The sequence below is a fragment of the Augochlora pura genome, chromosome 7, assembly GCF_028453695.1.
Source record: "Augochlora pura isolate Apur16 chromosome 7, APUR_v2.2.1, whole genome shotgun sequence".
Lineage (NCBI taxonomy): Eukaryota > Metazoa > Arthropoda > Insecta > Hymenoptera > Halictidae > Augochlora > Augochlora pura.
In genome coordinates this window covers 3,943,963-3,967,946 of record NC_135778.1, presented here as the reverse complement: position 1 = coordinate 3,967,946, position 23,984 = coordinate 3,943,963, and the positions used below count along the sequence as shown (strand labels likewise).

At 37.4% G+C, this 23,984-nt stretch overlaps 3 protein-coding genes across 4 annotated transcripts; all 3 read left to right on the top strand.

The window, feature by feature from the left end:
• The first annotated feature begins 1,097 nt into the window (after positions 1 to 1,097).
• LOC144472717 (putative cytochrome P450 305a1) lies at positions 1,098 to 8,727 on the top strand. Of its 2 annotated transcripts, none has more exons than XM_078186033.1 (9): positions 1,098 to 1,177; positions 2,216 to 2,548; positions 4,150 to 4,404; positions 4,722 to 4,959; positions 5,552 to 5,711; positions 6,031 to 6,175; positions 6,328 to 6,508; positions 6,977 to 7,233; positions 7,814 to 8,727. In XM_078186033.1, exons 2-9 carry the CDS (start codon positions 2,458 to 2,460, stop codon positions 7,990 to 7,992), a joined length of 1,506 nt encoding a protein of 501 aa, XP_078042159.1. In that variant the 5' UTR covers positions 1,098 to 1,177; positions 2,216 to 2,457; the 3' UTR covers positions 7,993 to 8,727. The 2 variants fall into 2 exon arrangements, with proteins under 2 accessions (XP_078042159.1, XP_078042160.1); XM_078186034.1 differs by having other exon boundaries at positions 1,101 to 1,177; positions 6,064 to 6,175; positions 7,814 to 8,726.
• Positions 8,728 to 11,467: 2,740 nt separating this feature from the next.
• On the top strand, positions 11,468 to 16,258 carry LOC144473414 (farnesoate epoxidase-like). Its single transcript, XM_078187265.1, has 8 exons — positions 11,468 to 11,558; positions 11,700 to 11,954; positions 12,725 to 12,959; positions 13,038 to 13,197; positions 13,750 to 13,861; positions 14,366 to 14,546; positions 15,005 to 15,258; positions 15,854 to 16,258. Exons 1-8 carry the CDS (start codon positions 11,468 to 11,470, stop codon positions 16,030 to 16,032), a joined length of 1,467 nt encoding a protein of 488 aa, XP_078043391.1. The 3' UTR covers positions 16,033 to 16,258.
• Positions 16,259 to 17,726: 1,468 nt separating this feature from the next.
• Positions 17,727 to 23,006, top strand: LOC144473413 (methyl farnesoate epoxidase-like). The gene is made up of 8 exons (XM_078187264.1): positions 17,727 to 17,817; positions 19,881 to 20,135; positions 20,469 to 20,706; positions 21,071 to 21,230; positions 21,360 to 21,471; positions 21,584 to 21,764; positions 22,090 to 22,343; positions 22,828 to 23,006. Exons 1-8 carry the CDS (start codon positions 17,727 to 17,729, stop codon positions 23,004 to 23,006), a joined length of 1,470 nt encoding a protein of 489 aa, XP_078043390.1.
• The last annotated feature ends 978 nt before the right edge of the window (positions 23,007 to 23,984 follow it).

The window sequence follows — 23,984 nt, the reverse complement described above, 5'->3', positions numbered from 1 at the left end:
ATAAGACATCCATTGTAACACATGATGGACGGCTTATTAAGAAATGGAAATTTCAATTATACAGTAGATTCAGTGAAGGTCATAAGTTTTAACTTTTGCCTTGTTACAAAATATAAATTATGGACAACGCATTTTATTATTAGCAGATTCGATAAATAAAATTTGTAATAAATTTTGCAAGTTTCTAATCCCGTTCGAAATCGGACATTAAATAAATTCCCTTCGCCCACGTAATGTAGCACTTTTGACAATTTCTCTTTTTATACATGACGATAAAAATAGTCAAAATCATCTGGGTCATTCACGTTGAAACTCTTTTCGTTTGTGAACATACTTATCATCATGTACAAAAAGAAGAATTATTAAAAGTTCGACATTACGTTACCGAAGAAAGTATAATAATTTAGACAAACATTGGCTACAATGTAAAAGGTGAAATCATATTTAATAATAATCAAATGAATGTCATTACTTATGGCATCAACTTTATATTTCAGCAAGATAATGCTGCAATCCATACTAACACAGTTAAAATAATAAAAGATCATTTTTCATCAGAAAATATTTCGCTTTTTCACTCGTCAGTGCGATTCACTGATTTAAGTATAATGAAGAATTATTGGGGATAATTGACTCGACGCACGAACGACTTCGAAATATTAATATATTAAAATAGTGTCTTAAAGATGAATGGAGGAAATTGTCACAATTTGTATTCGTAAATTGCTTAGTTCTTTGCCAAAAATAATGATCGAAGTTAGTGGAAATAGGAGCTTCAATTTATGTTAATTTTATTATAAAACCGTCTAATTTTTGTTAAATAAATGCCGACCTCTATTGCGAGGCTTTTATTGATAAATATTCGGTGATTGAATTAATTCTCACTATTAATTGAAATAGGTCAGTGGTTCTGCTATTTCAATATGGCGAAAAGTTACTGCTGATGCGTGCGGTAGTGCTGTTAGTGCACTTCAGTATGTACGATTTGATTGTAGTGCAAAGAACACAATTTCTATCGCATTAAAGATGTCTGGTTTCGTATCGAAAAAACAGCATTTTTGTGAAGCATTACTTTTCTGCTTTCACCTCGAGAATAGTGGAGGCTTATGGGAGGTACGCTCTATCTGAAACAACTCGCAGAGATTGGTTTAAACGGTTCAAAGACAACGTTTTTGACGTGAGTGATAAAGAGCACCCTGTTCCATCAAATAAGTTTCAAGATAAAACGTTAAACATCCGTTTAGTTTGAAGTGAAGGAAACGTGAGAAACACTTGGATGAAATGTGTTTCCTCACCACCGTATTCGCTAGAGACATTGCTCCCACAAATTATTCGAGCACAGCTTTTCTAAGCACCATTTTGCAATTCTTACGAGGATATCCAAAAATGAGTCGATACCTGGATCGCCCAGCGGGAACCCGAATTTTTCTACCGTGGAATCCATTTTATTACCTGAATAATAGGGGACGGTTGTAATACTCAGAGGACAATATTTTAAATGTAGTACACGTTACCGTGCTTTTCAAATAAGTTTAGTATTTCTATTACCAAATAGCGAAAATTATTACAATTGCCGAAGTGCTAAAAGTACGAACAGTATAGTTCGAAAAACAGTGCGATGACATTTATGATAAATATGGATTTTTCATTTATAATACACGCGTATTACCTTCTTATATTATGCAATATGTTAAATATATTTCATACCGTTTGACTTTATGTTATTATTAAAATTTCGAAAAAAGTATCAACGTGTGCATATCAGATTCTTCGAAAGATAGTTCTTCAATAACGTTGCCCAGAGTATGAACAAGCCTCCGAAATCATTTTTCCAGGAAGACACAATTTATTCTTGTAAAATCTGATTCAAACAAAATATGAAACGGTTAATCGAAGCCGAGTAATCTAAATTGATTTGCAAATGTTTCAGTGCCGTGTTAGGATCCCTTTAGGTCCGCGAGCCCTTTCCCCTTCGGACATGGAATCCGCGTTTCGTGTAGGAACAAACAGATTAATATTCCGCCACGATAAGTTCGCGGTATCCGCAATGTCCAGCGAATAAGACTCATTTTTGGAAACGTAAGTAACTAAGAAAGAGGCTAGAGCAGCTATTGTAATTGACACCGAACACGACGCAACGGCCGCTAAAAGTTTTCTAACTATATCTCCCATTGAAGCATTGCCAACTCGTGTCTTCTTTCTTTAATGTCGACAGACCTCCGGTGGAAGAAGAGGAGCTGAGGGACGACGATTTGCTACTCGTGTCTGTCGAGCTTATCGGATAGAGCCGCGTTATCGGCGACAGCATAAAGAATCGCGCACGAAATTGAAACGGCCACGAGCCCGAAGACGGAAGCCTATATAAAACGGTCAGGATCGAACAGTGTTCAAAGTTAGCCGTACGTTAGAATCTAACGGTCAGATCGACGACGCCGAAAGCCACAACGGAGCCGCGCAATGATCGCCACCGTGATACTGGGTTTGTTGACCGTGATTTTCTTGCTGTTCTTCACGTTTACCAGCTTGAAAATGCAGAAACATCCCCCAGGTGAGTGAACGGTTCTGTTGACAGTACATCCCGGTCGTAGCGACCGTGACTCTCTGCGAAACATCTCGCACGTTGCTCCGCACGTTCGCGATGAATCGTGGCACGATCAATCAACTATTCACGGCCTGACTTCGCGAATAATTAAAAGCTGCCTATCGTTCGAATGCGTCTCTCAAATACGTCAGATTTACCTGAATTTTTCTCGAAAATAAAATTGTGTAGACGATGTGTTCGTGGCAGAAAACCTCTTGCATCTTGCAGCCGCACTTTTGTATTTCTTTGTCTTTCTTCTTCTGTCTTTAATTTGACAACGTACGACTAAAATAACGGGCTGAACTATAGACTCCATTTGACTTGAGGCAATCTATGTGTCTACAAGCATTATGGATCAGCATTGAAAATCGTTTAACGGTCCCCGATAGCATGTCGGAAGTTTCTTACGACAACGAACACTATTAGCTTTAGCGCACGTGTTACAATCCTCGTTGGACGATCGAATTACTTTGCAGTGATTTATAGAGCCGAATTAATGCGTTAATATTTTCACGATTGTTGGACGTTACTGAAATAATAAACTACCAAGTGTGCAGAAGAGTTTCCAGCCTTCAAATTGATTTCAGAATTTTAATCGATTTTAGAATTTAAATTGATTTTATTCATTAAATTACAAGCCATGAAAGCGCCTTTTTCATTTTCATAATATCCATCGCATAGAAAATCCGAGATCGATTATTTGTCATTTCTTTATATTACGGTGTAATTGTTTAAATATGGAGTTACCAATAGTGTTCGGAAAAAAATTTTCTCACGAGACGAGAGTGAAAGGTGTTTCGATGTGTTGCATCATCATCATCAGCTCAATCTTTTTCAAACGTGTGACAGCGATCGTTTTGATTAGGTCAGCGGTAGAATGATTTAAAGCAACGCCTACGTGGTGTTCCATAAATTAAAACGAATTAACTTAGTGTTTGGTATAGCGACTCTCAAAAAGTATTGATGGTTATTTTATTATGGTTATGGAATTAGTTGACGGTGAAGCAATGCCTCCCTTTTATTTAAAAATATTATTTGTGAAATATTTTGTCTGCTCTTCTTGTACGGAAAACAGAAAACTGTTTAATGTGATTCGAATCTCTTTCATCGGGCATATTTAACGGCTGAAGTATATTCTATGAATATTAAAACAATTTTTAATACTATTTTTGGCATAAGAGAATTATAAAAAATAAAGAATTATAAAATCCGAAACGAATCATTTGTTCCATAAAATATAGAATTCAGGCCATTACTATTAGTATATTTTCAGTAGCAGATGAATTGTGTCGGATTGTATAGTTCCTCTTACGATAAAATTATCTGCTTTGCATATTTATAATAATAAATTGCTTATATATAAGCAGTAATGTCTTCTAGACATTCCAGTATCCTCACAATCCATATCGTTAATTATTCCATATCGTTACCATCGTAGACATCCACGGAATCAACCGAACAATTCTACTAACCTGTAAATCATTTTCCTCATACGTTCATATATTTCTAATTAAGTTATCAGTTGCCGTTAATTGTTCTCTCCTTTGCACGCACGAATTATCTTGCAGGACCATTTCCCTGGCCGATCATCGGCAATCATATGTTTCTGAAGCAATTAATCGAGAAGCACGGCGGGATGCATTTGGCACTGATCGAACTTTGCAAGGAATACCGCAGCGACATCATCACTTTGTACTTCGGTACGAAGAGGATCATGGTTGTTTCTGGAATAAAACTAGTCTCAGCGGTGATGAAAGGCGGAGAGTTCGAAGGCCGGCCCTTCAACGAGTTCATCAAGATACGCAATTTTGGACAGAAACAAGGTATGCCCTAATGTCAATGAAAGGTGATGATGCATTCGTAACATTATCGTCTGCAATAAACCTGTTAACAAAGTAACCTGACTCAACTTTATCTTAGCCCTTTCGCAAGCAAGCTAAATCCGATCTTCCTTAGTGAATTCATCTCTCATAGAAAGACAAACAATTTTACTGTTCAGTAGCAGTACTGTAATTCTTGTGTCATGCCTTCTTATATCTGTTTGCGATATATTCTAACAAAATTTTGAATCATCAGAAGAAGAAGGATAATTTCGGCAGGAAATTCAACAGCTAAATTGAAATTTGATTTTCGTTGCAAGGTATCACGATGAATGACGGACCCGTGTGGAAAGAGTTGGCTAGCTGGATGATCCATAGTCTGGCGGACTTTGGTTATGGCAAACGCCCGATGACGGACATGCTCACGGACGAGCTGGAAGTGATCCTGAAGAACCTGAAGGGCGGAGGTGTGAGATCATTGAAGCCAGTATTCGCACCTGCCACACTAAATGTTCTGTGGCAATTAACTATGGGCAAGCATTTCAACATGGGCTCGAGGTATTCGATCGTCTGCCGCTGATTTCTTTCTGCCTCTATACACCAACCATGACCGTACATTCTACTATCAAATTTCTTTCCTATCATCTCAAATTGTTAATGTTAAACTCTTCGCTCTATGCCCGCCAACTTTCGTCGAATTTCTATTTTTATAGGAACTGAATTAAATGAAATTAGAGACTGTAATAAGAAGTTCGGAACTTTTCCAGGATTCTTCAATGCTGAAAATGATAAGAACTTGATTTAGGGAATAAAAATTCGACTGCATTATAACATGTTCGTTATCCAAATATATAAACTTCATTCCAATAAAAATGGAAACGCGACGGAAGTTTCGGAGAGATTTTACGCAGGCATAGAGTCTATTGATACATGATTGCTGAGCGTTAATATATTTAACTGTGGACTTCCGGAACGACTTCTTTAGTATGTGGATAAACTATAAAAGGTAGAGGACTTGTTTCTTCAGAACCATTAAATTAATTACATACCGCGACCACGGTTTCGTAATGGCCAGCAAATTGATTTCATATACTCGATAATCATTCTGATAGGATCGTTAATGGCTGTCTTTCTACCGTCGACCCCGCAGGTTAGAATATTTCATCGACGTGATGGATCGTCGGTCGCGTTGGTTCGACATAGCCGGTGGGAATCTCTCCGCTTTCCCCTGGCTTCGTTACATTGCACCCGAGGCCTCCGGTTACAAGCTTCTAATGACGCTGAACGACGAGCTGAAAACTTTCATTATGGTGAGCAGCTTTGAACGAGGTCCAATCCTAAATAAACAACACTATATAATTAATAACAAAAATTTGACGTACACGATATCCTTAGAGCATGACAGGTTTAGTGTTCAAGAGTTAGCACGATGTATCTTCTAACAAATTTAATCATTTCCAGAAACAGCGGCAATTTTGTATAAGTGAATCTACCAGGTAGATCGAAGCTTTCTATTTAGCAGCTACGTCTTCCGTTCAATGACACGTTGCTCTTCCCTTTTTTTTTCACAATCGAGGAGTTCAGTCGGACCGAAGATGTATCTGCTAAAGTTGCGTTTCGAATCCATAGTTCAATCGATCATCTTACGACATCCTCTCGCAGGAAACCATCAACGAGCACAAGAAGAACTACGTGCCTGGAAGGGTGTCGGACGTAATCGATAAATTCATCGTAGAGATGATGAAGAAGCAAGGCGACGACACGGTTTACACAGGTACGGTGGCTGTGTCACGCGTGCGACGCTCGAATTATTTCTCCGTGAAAGAATGGTGAAGTAATAATGAAATAATGGTAGCGAAACGTCGCAGGAGGCGGATCGTCGGCGACACGTTTCATGTGCGAACGTTTTTTTTTTTAAATTTTTAGAAAGCCAATTAATGATGATAGTGGTCGATCTCTTCATCGCGGCCTTCACGACCACCGCGACGGTGCTCGAGTTTGTATTCCTTTACATGATAATGCATCAGGATGTGCAGCGGAGGCTACAAAACGAGATCGACTCGGTGATCCCACCCGATAGGCTTCCCAACATCGAAGACAGACAGAAGTAATTAACAGCGATGTTATGGTCACACGCGTGTTACCGTCCTTGACGCGACCATCTCGTTCCGCGTTAGGTTTTAATCAAATCATTAACCCCTTTTAATATCGGAACTGATCTAATAAATTTCGAAAGTGTTGATGATATTAATAGCCCCGTGGTAAATGAAGTTTAGTTTCTTCGGTAACGAAGAAGCGTCTTCGGTGCACTTTGCAATCCTTAGTGCATTTAACACGTTCCACGCCACGTGTACCAGCGATGGTTATTACGATGCTCGCATGTTTATTTAGAACTAAGAAGACCGTGTACAACAAGTTTAGAAGTAAAGATTAATTTCCGCCACAACAATGAGTCGCGATAAGTCCGATTAACATAACCTGACATAACCTGAAACGTGTTAATTGTTGCGTTTGACTGCGCGGAGCTGAAGAGAAGCATCACACACGTGATAGCCGAAATTCTTCGTTGTCGCAGGTTGCCGTACGCGGAGGCGATAATGAACGAGACACTGCGTCTGTGGCCGATTTTCCCAGTGATCGGACCGCGGCGAGTTCTATGGGACACGAAGCTTGGTAATTACGAAATACCGAAGGACACCACTATCCTGATCAACAATTATTCAGTGAACAGGGATCCGGAACTATTTCCAGAGCCGGATCTGTTTAATCCAGAAAGGCACATCAAAGACGGGGTCTACGCGCCCGATGTTAATTCTGTAACATTCGGAAAAGGTAAACCTATGTCTAATACCTATCAAAAACCTATGATTAATATAATAATTCCATAAAATCAAAAAACTCGTTTCAACCAGAGTGGGATTATCCTGATGATCAATTTATCTCTGCATAATTGATGTCTATAGAAAAGTTGAAAAGATCGTACGATTGTGAAACTCGTTAACCCCCCGCACTATAAAAACGTGTCAAACTTAAATTTCATGCAAGATCTATTAAATATGATATTTATGTTATTATATAAATATTTAGATCTATTTAAATATAATTTCTTCTAATTCGTAATACAATTGAATTCTCTTATCGTCGACTGGAAATAAAAGTATATAAAAATAATACCAGAAATAAAAATTGTTTGCTCCCATTAAGGAAAGTATTAAGGGCGGAGTGCAAGGGGTTAATTGTCCATATCGTCTGCCCACTACGTTATTGATATTCGTATCCGAGAGTACCGAGGAGCATGACTATAGCAAATCGAAGTTCTAATTGACGCGAGACTCGTCAAATGTTTCAGAGAAACTAATAATACGTTATCAACAAATTGCTGCAATCTAAATGTCGCTGTTACCGTTTCTAGGAAGAAGAAAATGTCCAGGCGCGGTTCTTGCCAAGACTTCAACGTTCATCATCTTCGTCGGCGTGATGCAGAAGTTCACCGTTCTTCCTATTCCTGGCAAAGAACCAAAATCCATAGAAATCATACCTGGTATTGCAATCACGCCGAAACCTTACGAGGTGCTACTGGTACCACGATAATTGTCTTTCCGACAAAATACAGTATTTTTATCTTCGTAAAAACGTCACGTTAACGTCAAATGTTCAACGACGTTCTGTATTGTAATTATTTATAACGTAATATCGGCATAAAAAGATATCGAGTCATTGAACATATATCGAAACAACAGAAATTTGAATGGCACAAATTAGTTTTATATGAACCTGATTTAGTTTTCAATGGAATCTAGATAATATCCAAAATTTTTGACCGAAGTTGATCCGCCTTCTTGTTTGACTTTAAGAAATTTTTATCTTCGGAATTGTTTCATGCGAGCAAAAAGTTTACGTAGGTTTAGTCGACGCGCCACGTTGCGGTTCCGTTCTTTTACATCGGTTTCAAGCTTCGATTTGTAAATAATTCCTTGAAGCTGGAAAACAGACAACTTGTCACTGTGTACGGAGTCTGTTAACAATGCGTGATGTCCAATCGAAAAATATATTAACTGAATAAAGAGATAAAATTTGTATTTCGATGTGCGTGTTTGATTTCCGAAAGTCATTGTCTACTAGTGGAGGAGTATATTGCGGGAGACATGCTTTGTCCTTTTGATGTTCTTTTGAAATAAATAGAAGCCTCTCCGTAAAAAATAGTGAGAATTATTACAACCACCTAAAAAGAAAGTTTGGTTAAAATTAAAAATAATTTGTGTATAACATTTCAGTCGGAATTAATATACAAAATTGTTTTATGTTACAGAAAGTATTTAAGGATACAAAATAAACCATCGAAGAGAAAACCAGAATTTTTTATTAAATCCCAAAAATTGCAACTTGTTCGTTCATATAAAAATTTTAATTCAGCACAATTGAACAACTAATATATCAATAACTAATATAATATTTAACGAAATTATCAGTGCGAACATTTATGACATTATTGTTACCATCTTATTTAAATAAGTACTCCACGTATCAATTAGAATCCAAATATAGCGCCCTTACCTATTGTGGCAAAAGCTTGCAACTAGTAGACAAGTTACCGACCGCGGAGGTCGATCAAGAAAGATGAGATAACGCCATTAGACATTTACCAAAAATTGCTTCCCGTCGGTAAAACTGTCTACCAGTTTGGGCGTTTCGCCGCTACATTTAATGGCGCTATTTTTATATCTCCAAGAGCAGATTCCTTCGGGGTTTTATATTCTTTTTTATGATGAAAGCGGTAGGAATCATCTATTTTCTAAATTTAGATATTACGAATTTATTTACCAGTAAATTTTCCCTCAGCTTATAAAGAATGCCCGGGGGTATTACAAATAAATGAATCACTGTTTCATGATGTAACTCTATGTAACGGCTCTATCGTAATGTGGACATAACATGTCCATAATATTTCAAGCTCAGTTATTTCAAATATTTTATGTGCATTCCCTTCATTTTAAAGGTTAATTAATGTAAAACTGTATAAAGAATGACTGAAAACTACAAGATGAAAATTTATTTGTAGGAAAAAGAAAATGTCTGAGCGCAACCCTCGGCAAGACTGCTACGTTCATCATCCTCCTCGGCATAATGCAGAAGTTCACTTTGCTTCCGGTCCCCGGCAAGGAACCAGAATCCGTAGAAATTATATCTCATGTTCCGATTAGGCCAAAACCTTACAAAGTGTTACCTGGTACCAAGATAATGTTTATCTGATAAAATACAGCATTTTCATCTCCGAGCGATCGTTTTCTATATCCGAATCTCAAATAGCATTTAAGAACATTTCTACCGAATTATTATCTTCGATAAATAATTATCTCCGATATTGTTTTGCGCAAATTAAAATTTATTTACTTTTAAATTTACAAACTAAAATTTGAAAATGTAGATAGGACCGATTGTAAGAAGTTTCTTCACCTTGTACTTTAAATAAGTACCTATATTTACCGAGTTAACTAATTCATTTAAAATTACTATAATTTGGCATCATGAATAAAGTATTAGAACGCTTCGTATGAAAAGAAACTAACGGGAAAATATCGTCTATAATTACTTAGCTAAAATGTGAAATTAAAAATTGGTTAAAAGCTAATTGGCAACTGAATAATATCAGAGATTTATGTAAGCAATTTGTATAATAAGTGTCGTTCTGAGTATAATAGTTCGCGTGCAACCTTGTACTAAAATGAGAGTGTTACAAACGTCATCGGTTTCCTCTACGTTTAACCGACGCGTCACGTGGTGGATCCATATTTTTATATTGGTTCCGTGGTTCGACTTGTAAATAATTTCTTAAAGCAGGAAGACGGACAACGCCATGAAACGTCAACCCTTTCACTACGGCAGTGTCGTTCGCCGAATGTACTGTCACGAAACGAAAGCTCGCGTCAGAAATATGCACAGTGGCTTGTGATTTGCTGTATATACGTTTATCTTAGTTTTAAATAGCAATTGTGTTGAATAAAACAATCATTGCTCCAATGTAACATGTATATTTGCATTTTTATTATGAAAGGACCTACAAAATTATTAAAAGAAAAAAAATTATTAGGATGTCTCACCGCCGCCCAATTCGTCAGACTGGGCAGCACTTCAATTGTTACGAGGTTGTCCAAAAATGAGTCGATGTCTAAAAATGAATCATTTTATTATCTAAACGACTATGTTATTAATAAAATTGAAACAAGGATAAGTGTCTCCATAAAAAGTAGTGAGAATTATCACAACAATATTCGTACTTCTCTCAGAATTACGAATAGCGTCATTTCAATTTATCGCTGATTACGGGTATCTATGATTTCATAATTTACCCTTGAAAATTAAATAATACATGCGCTATGATAAACAAATGTTGTCACGTAAAATGTTGTTGTATATGTGAATTGTAAACTATCTTGCACGTAAATATTGCATTCATGAATTTTGCATGAAATGGGGCACAAGAATGGTATAGCGCATTCGTAAGTTCGACTTAAGCGTTTGTCCACCATTTAATTTTCTCTCATTGACAAATTCGCAAACAAATGATCGAACGCAATCCTAATTTCTTTAAAAACAGACGTCACGAGACCGTGTGATTCAATTTACCAAATAAAATTGCTTCGAATGGTAACAAAATCGTTCGAGTAAATTTCCCAGGGGGACGTAATTTATTATTGCAAAATCTAACATGCAATAAAATATGAAACATGTGTCAAGCTGAGACATATACAAATAAAAGACAATTAAAAATATAAAAATATATCGAATAATATTTCTTGGAATTATTTTTTATCAGTATAGTGTAGGATTATCAGTATACGTCTTCTTCGGTTTGATGTAAATTATCTTAGCTGATTTACTACGCCTATTCGTCTAGCTTATCGGATTGTGACGTACTATCGGCATAGGAAATTTAAATGAAGACGAATCCGAGAACCGGCAGACTTTATAAAGACTTTATGGATCGAATGGTTGCTTAAAAGTTAGTCACACGTCGGATTCTAACGGTTAGAAGATCATCGTCGCCGAATCACGTTCGTGCTACGCCATGGCCGCCATCGCGATACTTGTGGTTTTGATCGTGATTTTGTTACTGTCCCGCAAGCATATTAGGTTCATCGACGAGAAACGACCCCCAGGTAACTACCCGGGTTCACTTATCTTTTATTAAGTTATCGGTTGCAGCTGATTGTTCTCTTTGCGCGCGGTTCACTTATCTTTTATTAAGTTATCGGTTGCAGCTAATTGTTCTCTTTGCGCGTGCGCGAACTATCTTGCAGGACCATTGCCCTGGCCGATCATCGGCAACCACCTGTTACTGAAACAATTATCTGTGAAATATGGCGGATTGCATCAGGCACTGATCAAGCTTTCCAAGCAATACCGCAGCGACTTGATCACCTTGTATTTTGGTACGAAAAGGGGGTTGATTATTGGTGGGAACAAGCTACTCCGACTGAAACTGAAAGACGGACATTTCGACGGTCGGCCATTCGACGAGTTTGGCAAGATACGCAATTTTGGAAAGAAACAAGGTATATCCAAAGTCCAACATAATAAAAGTGGACCATCTATTCGTAATGCTATGATATCATCATCATTTACGATAAACAAAAACAAGTTGTTCACCCGATTTCTTATCACCAAACTAGTCTCCTATTTGCAAGCTTACACTTATCAGTCACGCAATGTTTTTAACCACTTACACTATGATTCCTTTCACACTGTGTTAATTAGCATTCATTAATTCCAAATATTTTCTTATCTTATCTTATCTTTATTTACCTTCGTCTCTGTGCTTCGATAACGGAATAATTAAATTTAGCTTCGACCCGAAATAAATTAATAACATTCATATTTACTAGGTCAGGCATGAAGTCTTTATCACGAATCCGACTCGTTATTATAGTGGGTGGGGCTAACAAGCCTTCTTGTACCTATTTCCGACATATTCTAACGTCGAATTATTCGATGAATTAGAATTATTTCTGTAGGGAATCCTGTCCTCACCTTTACGTCGCGACAGGTATTCAGCGATTAACCCTTTGCAGTCGGAGCCATTTCAACTGGAAATCCAAATTATTTTTTTCGACTCACAGTGTGTCCATTTTACATAACTCAGAGCATTTTATACATTATGGAATTAAATTTTGTGATTTGTGCAACAGTTAACAGCTCTTGACAATTTTCTGATTACGAGTTTGATAAAAATGATTTTGAAACGCGGCAAAATAATTTATAGCGGCGCCTTAGAGTCGCCACTCGGCCGCAAAGGGTTAAATTAAAATCTAATTTTCGTTGCAAGGTATCACGTTGAACGAGGGAGCTGTATGGAAAGAATTGCGTAGCTGGACGTTCAATTCTCTGAAGGACTTCGGTCTTGGGTCACACTCGATGTCAAACATGATTACAGACGAGCTGGTTGTTATCCTAGAGAATCTATCGGGCGGTGGTGTGAAATCGTTGAAGCCAATAATCGCACCTGCCGCCATAAATGTCCTATGGTATTTTACGATGGGCAAAAACAACGCCGGTTCAAAGTATTTGTCATTTTGCCATGGATTTTTCTTCCACCGGTCTTCATCTTTCATTTCTATTTCTTTAATGTCGCTCTGCAGGTTGCAGTATCTGATGGAATTGATGGAGCATCGGTCGCGTTTGGTTGAGGTGAGCGGTGGGCTTCTCAGCATCTTCCCTTGGTTACGTCACATTGCGCCTCAGGCTACCGGTTACAAGCAACTTGTAGAGCTTACCGATGAACTTAAGAACTTCTTTATGGTGAGCAGTTCGAACGAGGAGCAAATTTAATTAGATCACGATTCTCGAAGTAGAGACGCCCACGAAAGTATTAGACATACAGATATTCTGCTGCAATAACGCCGATCTAAAGAACGAACCAACATGATCGGTAAACTTGCCTGACGTGTGATACTTTACAAGAATAATAAGAATCATTTTCCGTAAATTATTATATTCGCTTATCTTGAGAAATTTGTTCAATTATTTTCAAGAAAAGGGTCTCTATAATTGAAAAAGTTTGGAATGTGGACTGTATAGTTTCAGCAACAAAGCATAACAAATTTCGTGTCGAAGGGGTAGTTTGATATCTCTTCTAATAAAATGAGACATTCCTACAAACGGTGGAAATTTTTCTTTTTAGGTGAATTTTATCAGGTAGATCGATGCGTTCTTCTTAGTGTAATAGCTGACTCTGATCAATATTACATTACCTGTTTACAGTTGAGGTGTTAGTTGGACTGAAGATGTGTCTGCTAAAAGTGTGTAACGAATCTACAGTTTAATCGATCAGCTTACGACATTCTCTAACAGGAAAACTTCAAGGCACACAAGATGGACTACGTGCCTGGGAGGAAGAGGGACTTGACCGATAAATTCATCGCAGAGATGATGAAGAACCAGGACGCCGACACGGTTTACAAAGGTACAGTAGTCATCGCAGACACAACGCCCGAATTATTTCTTCGCACTTATCCATCCCATGTCTCTCCTCCTCCCTGCCAAGTATCTTCCCTAACTTTGTTGATCTTCCTCTTCTGTCTTGCAAATCTATCTTACCGCCCGTTGCAGAGCTCTTTCTTACCGACCTGTTCATTCCGCTCTCGTTTGTTTTTCCCCCTGTTTTTCCTATTCCTAACCTCTAGCTCACCTCTGATCGATTCTCGCCTCTCTCACCTCTATTTTCGCATCCTTGGTTTTACCTTTACTTCCCTCACGCTATTCCGCCTCAATCTACCACCACCACTCACACCTATCTTCTAAATGACTTCTATACCCCCTAAAACCTGCTCTTCTCTCTCCGCTCTCGCACTCTGTATCACACACTCACGCCACTCACGACCAAGTCCGAATTATTTCTTCGTAAATAATGCTAAATGAAGTTGAATCCCAACGATACGTTTTATATGTAATGTTTTTACATTTTTAGAGGAACAGTTACTGGTGATACTGGTGGATCTATTCTTAGCCGGGTTTTCAACCATCGGGACGGTGCTCGAGTTCCTATTCCTCCATATGATAATACATCAGGACGTGCAGCGGAAGCTACAAAAGGAGCTCGACTCGGTCATACCATCGGATAGGCATCCTGACGTTAGCGACAGATTGAAGTAATTAATTGCGAAATTATGATCGCACAATAGGCATTAACACATTAAAGGCAGGAGTCGTATTAATACTATTTATCTCAACTGTAGCTTAAAGATGGGAGTCGTATTAGTACGGTTTGCAACCACATTGCGCAATCCGTGCGCCACTTTACATTTGTATTCAGTATGTTTTGTGGTTTGAAACGTTACCTAGCATACTTTCGTCAAGATCACCCGCCTTTAATGTGTTAATATAATAAAGCATTAGCGCCTTTAAAATATATTTTGTCATATAAAATGGAAATGCCATATGTCAGAAAAGTTATTTTAATATCACAGTCAAAATGGCTTCGTGTGAAAAAGGTTAACATTTTTCTCAGCGTATTTTGCAGTCCCCCAGAGAATTTACTGTTGCATCAGACTGCATGAAACTGAAGAAAGTCAAGGAGCACGAATGACGAAATTCTTTATTGTTCCAGATTGCCGTACGCGGAGGCGGTATTGGCCGAGACACTGCGATTGTGGCCGTTGTTTCCACTGATCCCGCGGCGAGCTCTCCGCGACGCGGAGCTTGAAAATTACGTAATACCGGGGAACACCACTGTCCTGTTGAATTGTTATGCCGCGAACAGGGATCCGGAATTCTATCCCGAGCCGGACATATTTAATCCGGAAAGGCATTTGAAGAACGGAAAATATGAAACGGATGCGAATTCAACAACTTTCGGGATCGGTATGAAACGCTCTATAATCTGTGTTTAGTATAGCGTGGTCCTAGTTTTTCTATTTTTCTTTTTTTTCGTTAGTCATTTCAAATATTTTATATTGAAAATGGCTACGAATTCTGAAAAGAAAAATGGAGACTAGTTTATCGAGCCACAATGTCATTCATTTTTTTAAACGAAAATGTATTTCTCTACTTTTGAAATAATTTTTAAAATACAAAACAATAAATGTTTTTAGAGACACGCTTTTAGTCACAAAGCAATGCTTAAGACTTAGGTTAACCCTTGAGACTAAGGTCAACCCTTTGCACTCGAAGCGATTTTAACTATAATTCTAAAGCGACATTTCCGACATGTAGCATTTCCATTTTACAAGGTAAAGATGTTATGTTCAATTGAAATTGAATCTTGTAACTCGTACAAAAATAGTAACACTTTTAATAATTTTTTAAATGTAAGTTTTTATAATAGAAATATTATTTTGGAACGTGATGTAACAATTGGAAGCGGTGCCTCAGAGTCACCACTCGAGAGCAAAGGGTTGATCAATGTAAAACTGTCTAAAGAATGGCTAAAAGTTACAAAATGAAAAATTGTTTGCAGGAAAAAGAAAATGTCCAGGCTCGATTTTCGCCAAGAGTGCAATATTCATCCTCTTTCTCGGCATAATGCAGAAGTTCACTTTACTTCCGGTCCCCGGCAAGGAACCAAAATCCGTGGAAATTAAGACTGGTTATTCGATTGCGCCGAAACCTTACGAAGTGTTACTGGTACCGCGATAATATTTCTCTGACAAAATGCAGCATTGTTAAATACAGCAACAAACGTCGTGTGCACCTAAAATTTTGAGCAGAATCTAGATAACAGAAAACATTTTGCATTAATTTCAAAATTTGTGTACAACTTATCTGTAATATAGTATTTGATAACGCGAACATTTTTTTGTTTACTCGTGCAGCCAACGTTCATGCAAATGAGCTTCGATTAGTAAATAACCTCTCGGAACTGTAAAACTCTACGAAATATGTTGAAATTGTGTATTATATAATGACAAAATATTATTACTAAATAAAAAAAGTAAAATTTATATTTCGATGCGTATATTTATTTTAAAGGCTTATGGATAATATGTTCTGCCTCTCTGAAACAACTAACAGGTTCAAAGACATCTATTTGATTGCCCTAGTTTGCCAAAACAGTTTAAATACGAACCTTTTGAACATTAAAATACATTGTAATGCAAGGATCTCTAGAAGCAGTTGAATGTGATGGTCTTTGTGCACCGTCGTATTTACCAGACGTTGTCTCTGAACAACCACATTTATAATGAAATTTTCCGCATCGTTCCTTTGACGTGCGTCTGAGTTTTTCTTAAAAAAAAAATAGCGAAATTTATTATTTTATTAATTCCAATTTATCGCTAAGTACGATGTTTATGAATGACATATCTTCTGAAAACTCATGCTCCTGTAGCCATAATTGAATTTTCGAAAAACGAGCGAAATTCCTGATAAATAATTTTTCAACGATTACTGTAATAATTGCAACAGATCTTGGTTATGTCAAGGTTATGTATGAAATTCTTGTTAAACAATTTGTCAGCCATTACTACCTTGGAGTTTTATTATCTGCATCAATCAATGCAGATCTAATCATTAGCACTTGCCGGCTTCTTTGATCAAAATCTTGATCATATTGGCAATGTCCAAAGTTTCGCATCAACAAAGAAACTCTGCACAAAGACTTTATTAAAGAAAGGATATTATTATATTATAGATTGTTAATAAAAGCTTACTATTATATTATAAGTTATTAATCAAATATTTCAATCCCCCTTGTATCATGGATAATTGTCAGTACGAGCCTATAACTTCCCCCTTGCTACCAATTTTTAAATTTATAAGAAATTTGAAATTGTACAATAGTGTATCATGTTAACGTCAAGATTTGCAGTACTTATATACTGTATATTACTCGTTTTTTCGTCTTTTCGTTGATAACCTATGCGAGGTTTTAACACGGTAGTAAATAAAAAAAAGTTGATGGTATTGATGATGTCCAATGAATAAGACTCATTGATGAAAACCAAGGTATCAGAAAAGAAGATAGCAGCTGTATTGTAATGTGTAAAATGTGTATTGTATAATGTAAAAATTATTTGTTCACATTTTTCATTAAATCAATATCGACGCGTTTATTCTTTGTTCCACGTGAACAGGACACGGAGGGTGAAGAGGCATCGAGTAATTGTTTTCTGACTCGTGCTTATTAAATGTTATCGCCATGTACCGTGTTATCGACCACAGAACTGAAAATTTAACCGATGACGTATCCTAGACCGAAAGCCTTTATAAGGTGTTGAAAATTCGATGGTTCGGCAAAGTTAACCGTACGTTAGGATCTAACAACTGTGATCACGAAGTGATTAACAGTGATTAACGATCATCGTCGTTGCCAACCACAATAAAGTCACAAAATGGTCAACACCGTCATATTGGGACTGACGATTGTCTATTTGCTGTTGCACATCATATTTACCGATTTGAAGGCGAAAAAGCTTCCGCCAGGTAAGCAAACTATACACACTGGAAGGCTGCTAAAAAATCGCAGCGATAGCATATTACACTTGTCGAGGACTCCTTACAGATCTCGATATCCCATGCATTGTAATGAGAAATAGTGATACAATCCTATATCACAATATACTACCCCAATACGAACTTGTGCATTATGAAGGAGATCCATTGCGACGAAGTGTTATATAACATTAAATCAATTATTGAAACGTAAAGTATGTAAATTGCATACACTCTAAAATTCAAACAGCATAAAGTTTATTTCACGCTGAGAAAATTTAAGAAATTTTCAGTTGGAATCAAAAGTAAAATTTATTCATAATTGCAAAATGTGTATCAAGTTTCGGTCGAAATTGAAATACGAAATTATTTGATGTTAGAGAAAGTATTTAAAGATACGAAATCTCAGCTAAAATGGAAGAATATATGAAATATCGGCAATAAATAAACCTTCAAAGAGCATATCGCAATTTTTTATTAAACCTCAAAAATTATAATTTATTCGTTCATATAAAAATTTTAAACCAGGATAATTGAACTTGAATTATTAAATTTTAACGAAATTATCAGAGTGAACATTTATGGCATAATTGTCATTATCTTATGCGAATAAATACTCTATATATCAATTATTTTTTTTTTTTTTTTTGTATAATAATCTTTATTCAATAAAAGATTATAAAGTGGCCGTAGGCTACTTATATGTAGCCCATAGGTCCCAAAACAAACACTATCTTTACCGATATACAACATTCCCACTTACTCTAACTTAACCTAACCTAACGTTATCCCTATATATACTCTATGCCTATTTTAACCTTGTGTTAGGAACTTTTATCTTTTATCACATATTTTTTTCTTTGTACTATTTACAGTCTTAGGTTTATACAGTTTACAGTCTTAATTCATTTCTTACTAGAAATGCTAATAATATCGCTGTGACCCTTGAGTCTCTGCTTGCTATTATTCGTTGTGCTTCCGCAGGAACCGTCCATTTCAGTCTCTTTAATTTACTAATTAACTCACTTCTCCCATTATCTCTCAGCGGGCACTGCCAGATAATGTGGTTTAAGTCCTGGACCGGATGTGAACATTCACATTGCGGGCTGTTGATGATACCAACCCTTGCCAGGGACTCACCTGTGTTGTAATGATTGGACCTGAGTCTACCTATCCTCACTATTGTTTCCCTTGACCAGTTATTTTGTTTCGTATACCACGGTTTCTTCCTGCTTTCGTACAGCGTGTTGTAGTAGTTAGTACCCTTGTATTTGAACTCTATCTCCAGCGTCCTTTGGAAGTTTTCCCACATTGTTTCCTTGATCTGCTCCCTGAAGTCCGTAAATGGCACCCCCAGTTCGGGATTGTGTGGCTCCTGAGTTGCCTCCTTAGCCATTTCATCAGTCTGTTCATTCCCTGTGATACCGCAGTGTGACGGTATTACATATAAATTATAATCGAAAATATAGCGCCTTTAGTCATTGTGGGAAAACCTTGCAACTTGTAGACGAGTTACCGACCGAGGATATCGATTTCGAAACATCAGATAACGTCAGTAGATATTTTCTAGAAGTTGATTCCTATCGGTAAATATGTCGACCAGTTTGGGCGTTTTGCCACTATATCTAGTGGCGCTATTTATATACCACCAGATGCAGATTCCTGCAGGGTTTTATATTGTTCTTTATAGTCAAAGCGACAGAAGTCATCTATTTCTTAAATTTTAATATAAAATAAATCACCGTTTCATGATATATAGAATCAAAAATGTCTTCTGAACGGCTCTGTACCAACAATAAATTCTTTTTAGTCCCTAAATTAGCAGATTTTACACCATTTTCCATATACGTATCCTTTTCGTGTTCAACTGTGCAAGAATCATTTGTAACACATATTCAACTTTCAACAATAAGAATATTTATTAAATATTATATTACCATCGCATACATCTTCAAAATGACCCAGTAATCATTACCTACAAGCATGCACTTATCTGTAATTAAGTTATCAGTTGCTACCGATTGTTCTCTCTGCACGCACGAATTATCTTGCAGGACCATTGCCCTGGCCGATCATCGGCAGCCACCTGTTACTGAAACGTTTATCAGCGAAACATGGCGGTATGCATGTGGCACTGATGGAGCTTTGCAAGCAATACCGCAGCGACGTGATCACCTTGTACTTCGGCCCGAGAAGGGGGTTGATCATTTCTGGAAATAAGCTGGTCCGAGTTGCACTGAAAAACGAAAATTTTGATGGTCGACCCTCCGACGTGTTTACCAAATTACGTACTTTTGGAAAGAAACAAGGTAAGCTATTATACACAAGCTATTAACAAAATGGTATAAGGATCTATACCCTATTGTTCATTCCGATACGTTCCGCCTTACCTTTTCCTGTAACTCGAAACCTAAATTCAGTTCCTTCTCACCGATCCCAACTCGTATTTCCAAACTCGCGATTATACTATTCAGGCGCGCGATGCTTGTGACGCAACTTCTCGCATCGGTTTGCAAAATATTCTAAATTTTGGATTATCAGAAGAAGAACTGTTTTTCTCCTTCTTCGCGGGACATAGCGACACAATGAAACTATTCACCGATTACACCGTACGTCGGCTGAAACATAATTTTCGTTGGAAGGCATCGCGATGAACGACGGACCGGCGTGGAAAGAATTGCGTGGCTGGATGATAGCTTCTCTTAAGGACTTCGGTTATGGCAAGCGCTCGATGTCGGACTTGATCACGGAAGAGCTGGTCGCGGTCCTGGAGAACCTAAAGGACGGTGGTGTAAGAACGTTGAAGCCAATAATCGTACCAGCCGCCATAAATGTCCTGTGGAATTTTACGATTGGCAAGCATATCGACGGAGCATCAAGGTATTTGCAATTTTGCCACACAGATTTTTCTGCCAACTATGATCGTACATTCCGTTCATTCCATTTTTAATTGTGATCATTTTTAACCCTTTGCCCTCGAAGCCGTTTTGGCTCTAAATTGAAAATAATTTTTCTGTCTTATAACATTTTCATTTTAAGCGACGAACCGTATTTTTTATATACCAAATTAATTCTCGTGATTCATACTGACAGTGCCATATTTAACAATTTTTTCTAAAATTAAACATTGTAGCTATAAAAATTATTTAATTATATTCATCGCAGACGGGACTCGTAGCAAATGTTAAATACAATTAAACGATCCAAGTTCGTTAATTTCTTTCTCTTGAACGTCGCTCCGCAGGTTACAGTATTTGATAGACTTGATGGACTATCGGGCGGGTTTGATTGACCTCACTGGTGGTATATTCAATATTCTTCCTTGCCTTCGTTACGTTGCTCCTGAGGCCACCGGTTACAAGCATCTTGTAAGGGTAAACGACGAGCTTAAGAACTTCTTTATGGTGAGCAGCTTGAACGAGGACCATTTTTAATTAGACTATGTACTTAATTAGAATTATGTGCCAAAATTGTATTCCGAATCTTTATTTCGAACAGTTGAATCGATCAACTTGCGACACTTTTTTTCACAGGACACCATCAACGAGCACAAGAAGAACTACGTGCCTGGAAGGGTGTCGGACGTAATCGATAAATTCATCTTGGAGATGATGGAGAAGCATAAGGACAACCCACATTACACAGGCACGGTGGCTTTTCACTCATACAACACTCGCGTTATATTTCTTTATGAATACCACTAGAGGAAGTTGATCGCCGACTATACGTTTCACGTGCGACGCTTTTACATTTTTAGAGGAACAATTACTGGTGATGCTGATGGATCTCTTCATCGCCGGATTTGCAACCATCGGCACGGCGCTCGATTTTCTATTCCTCAATATGGTAATGCATCAGGACGTGCAGCGGAAGCTACAAAAGGAGATCGACTCGGCGATACCATCGGATAAGCATCCAGACATTGCCGACAGGCTGAAGTAATTAAGCGTTAAATTATGATCGCACGCGCATTAGCGTTCTTAGTGGCCCGATCTCGTCGACGTTGAGTTTCATTACAGTCATCATTAACCCTCTTTTAATATCAGGATCTTTTGCCAGATCTTCTGCCGATCTGATAAATTTCGAAAGTTTCGTCAATGTTTAAACTTGCAAATGAAATTTAATTTCTATTCGATATCGAAATTTTTGTTAATGTATTTGCATTCTTCGGTGCTATTACTTTTGCATCGAACTGCAAATGCCAGAATTAAAGCAGGACTTCTTGGATTTTTAGAATTTTAGAGATTCTTTATTGGTTTCTAGGTTTCCGTATGGGGAGGCGGTAATTAACGAGACGCTGCGTATGTGGCCGCTTTTCCCGCTGCTTCCTCGGCGAGCCGTCTGCGACACGCAGCTTGGAGATTACAGAATACCGAAGGACACCACTGTCCTGATCAACAATTATTCAGTGAACAGGGACCCGGAACTATATCCGGAGCCGGACTTGTTTAAACCGGAGAGGCACATCGAGAACGGGGTCTACAAACCCGATGTGAACTCCTTGACATTCGGGATGGGTATGAAACTCTCTACAAGCTACGCACTTACTTTTCGTATATACATTAGATGGTCCTTATTTTTCTATTGTTTTCGTTAATTATTTCAAATATTTTATACTGAAAATGGCTATAGATTTTGAAAAGAAAAATAGGGTTTATCGAGAATCGATTTACTTCAAAATCTTTAGCACCCTAATTGTCCCGGTCGTCTGTCCACTTCGCAATTGGAATACGTAATCGAAGGTGCCGAGAAACATAACTTTCGTAAACGGAATTTCAAAATGCATCATGTAAGACCTGTTGCAAATGAAAAGTTTCTATTCAGTATTAACATTTTTCTGTGTGTATTATCAAGTACTCAGAGCATTTACTGTTGCATCAGAGACTCGTCGAATATTCCTGAGAAACCATTGAAACGTTATCAATGAATTAATAATATTTTAGTTAATATTTTCTATTATTAATAATCTATCGCTATAAATATTATTAATATCGTTTGTAGGAAGAAGAAAATGTCCAGGCGCAGTCCTTGCCAAGACTGCAACGTTCATCATCTTCCTCGGAGTGATACAGAAGTTCACTTTGCTTCCGGTCCCTGGCAAGGAACCAAAATCTGTAGAAATTGTACCTGGTTCTCCTATTGTACTGAAATCTTCCGAGGTGCTGCTAGTACCACGGTAACGTACTTCTATTAAAATACAACATTTTTATCCTTTTACAATTCTTTTTGATATGTATATATAGCTTGACATTTGTAAATCTAAAATTTTATTTAAAGATATTTTTGTCTTCCTGTTTCCCAATCATTTGACGACTAGTCCACTTTCCCGGATCGAAGCAGATCCGGTGGCAGATAGACGCCCGTTTATTCACCTTCAACAAATTTTTCTTTCCGGTACTGTTTATCGTTAAAATTATTTCGTTTCGGGGAAGTCCAATGTATGCGCGTTTAGCCGGTGCGCTACGTGGCGTTTCCGTCTTTTTACATCGGTTCCGTAATTCATTTTCTAAACATTTCCTTGAAGCTACAAAACGGACAATGTGCCACTGTACGAGGTACGTTGAAAACGCTTGTTATACATTCAGAAAATATTCACATATTTAACCGCGTGAATGTTAACCAGCCGAGCGGTATATATTTTTTATTAGAACGTTGTTCAGTCTACCTGAGCACTACTTTAATTGTTCGATGAATTTATAAAAATTAATCGACGGATCACCATAAAGAGACCCTGATTTTTCTACCATGGAATTCATTTTATTACCCGAACGACCACGTTTTTAATGGAATTCTCGACGTTGTTCTTTTGAAATATGTATAAGTGTCTCCATAAAAAAAAATGGCGAGAATTATTATAACCACCTAACAGAAGCACGAATAGCGACATTTCAATTTATCGCTGTTCACGGTATTCGTGATTCCATAATACGCCCTTGAAAATTAAATGATACGCGTATTATGATAAACAATTGTTGTCACATAGTATATTGTTGTAGATATAAATAGACGTATTTTACATAAATATTGAGCACATGAATTTCCATGTAACGGGACGTAAAACTAATGTCATTATGCATAGTGTAATTATTACTAAGCACTCTCCGATTACTAGATCACTCTCGTCGACCAAATTCACGAAATAATTAAACCAGTGTACC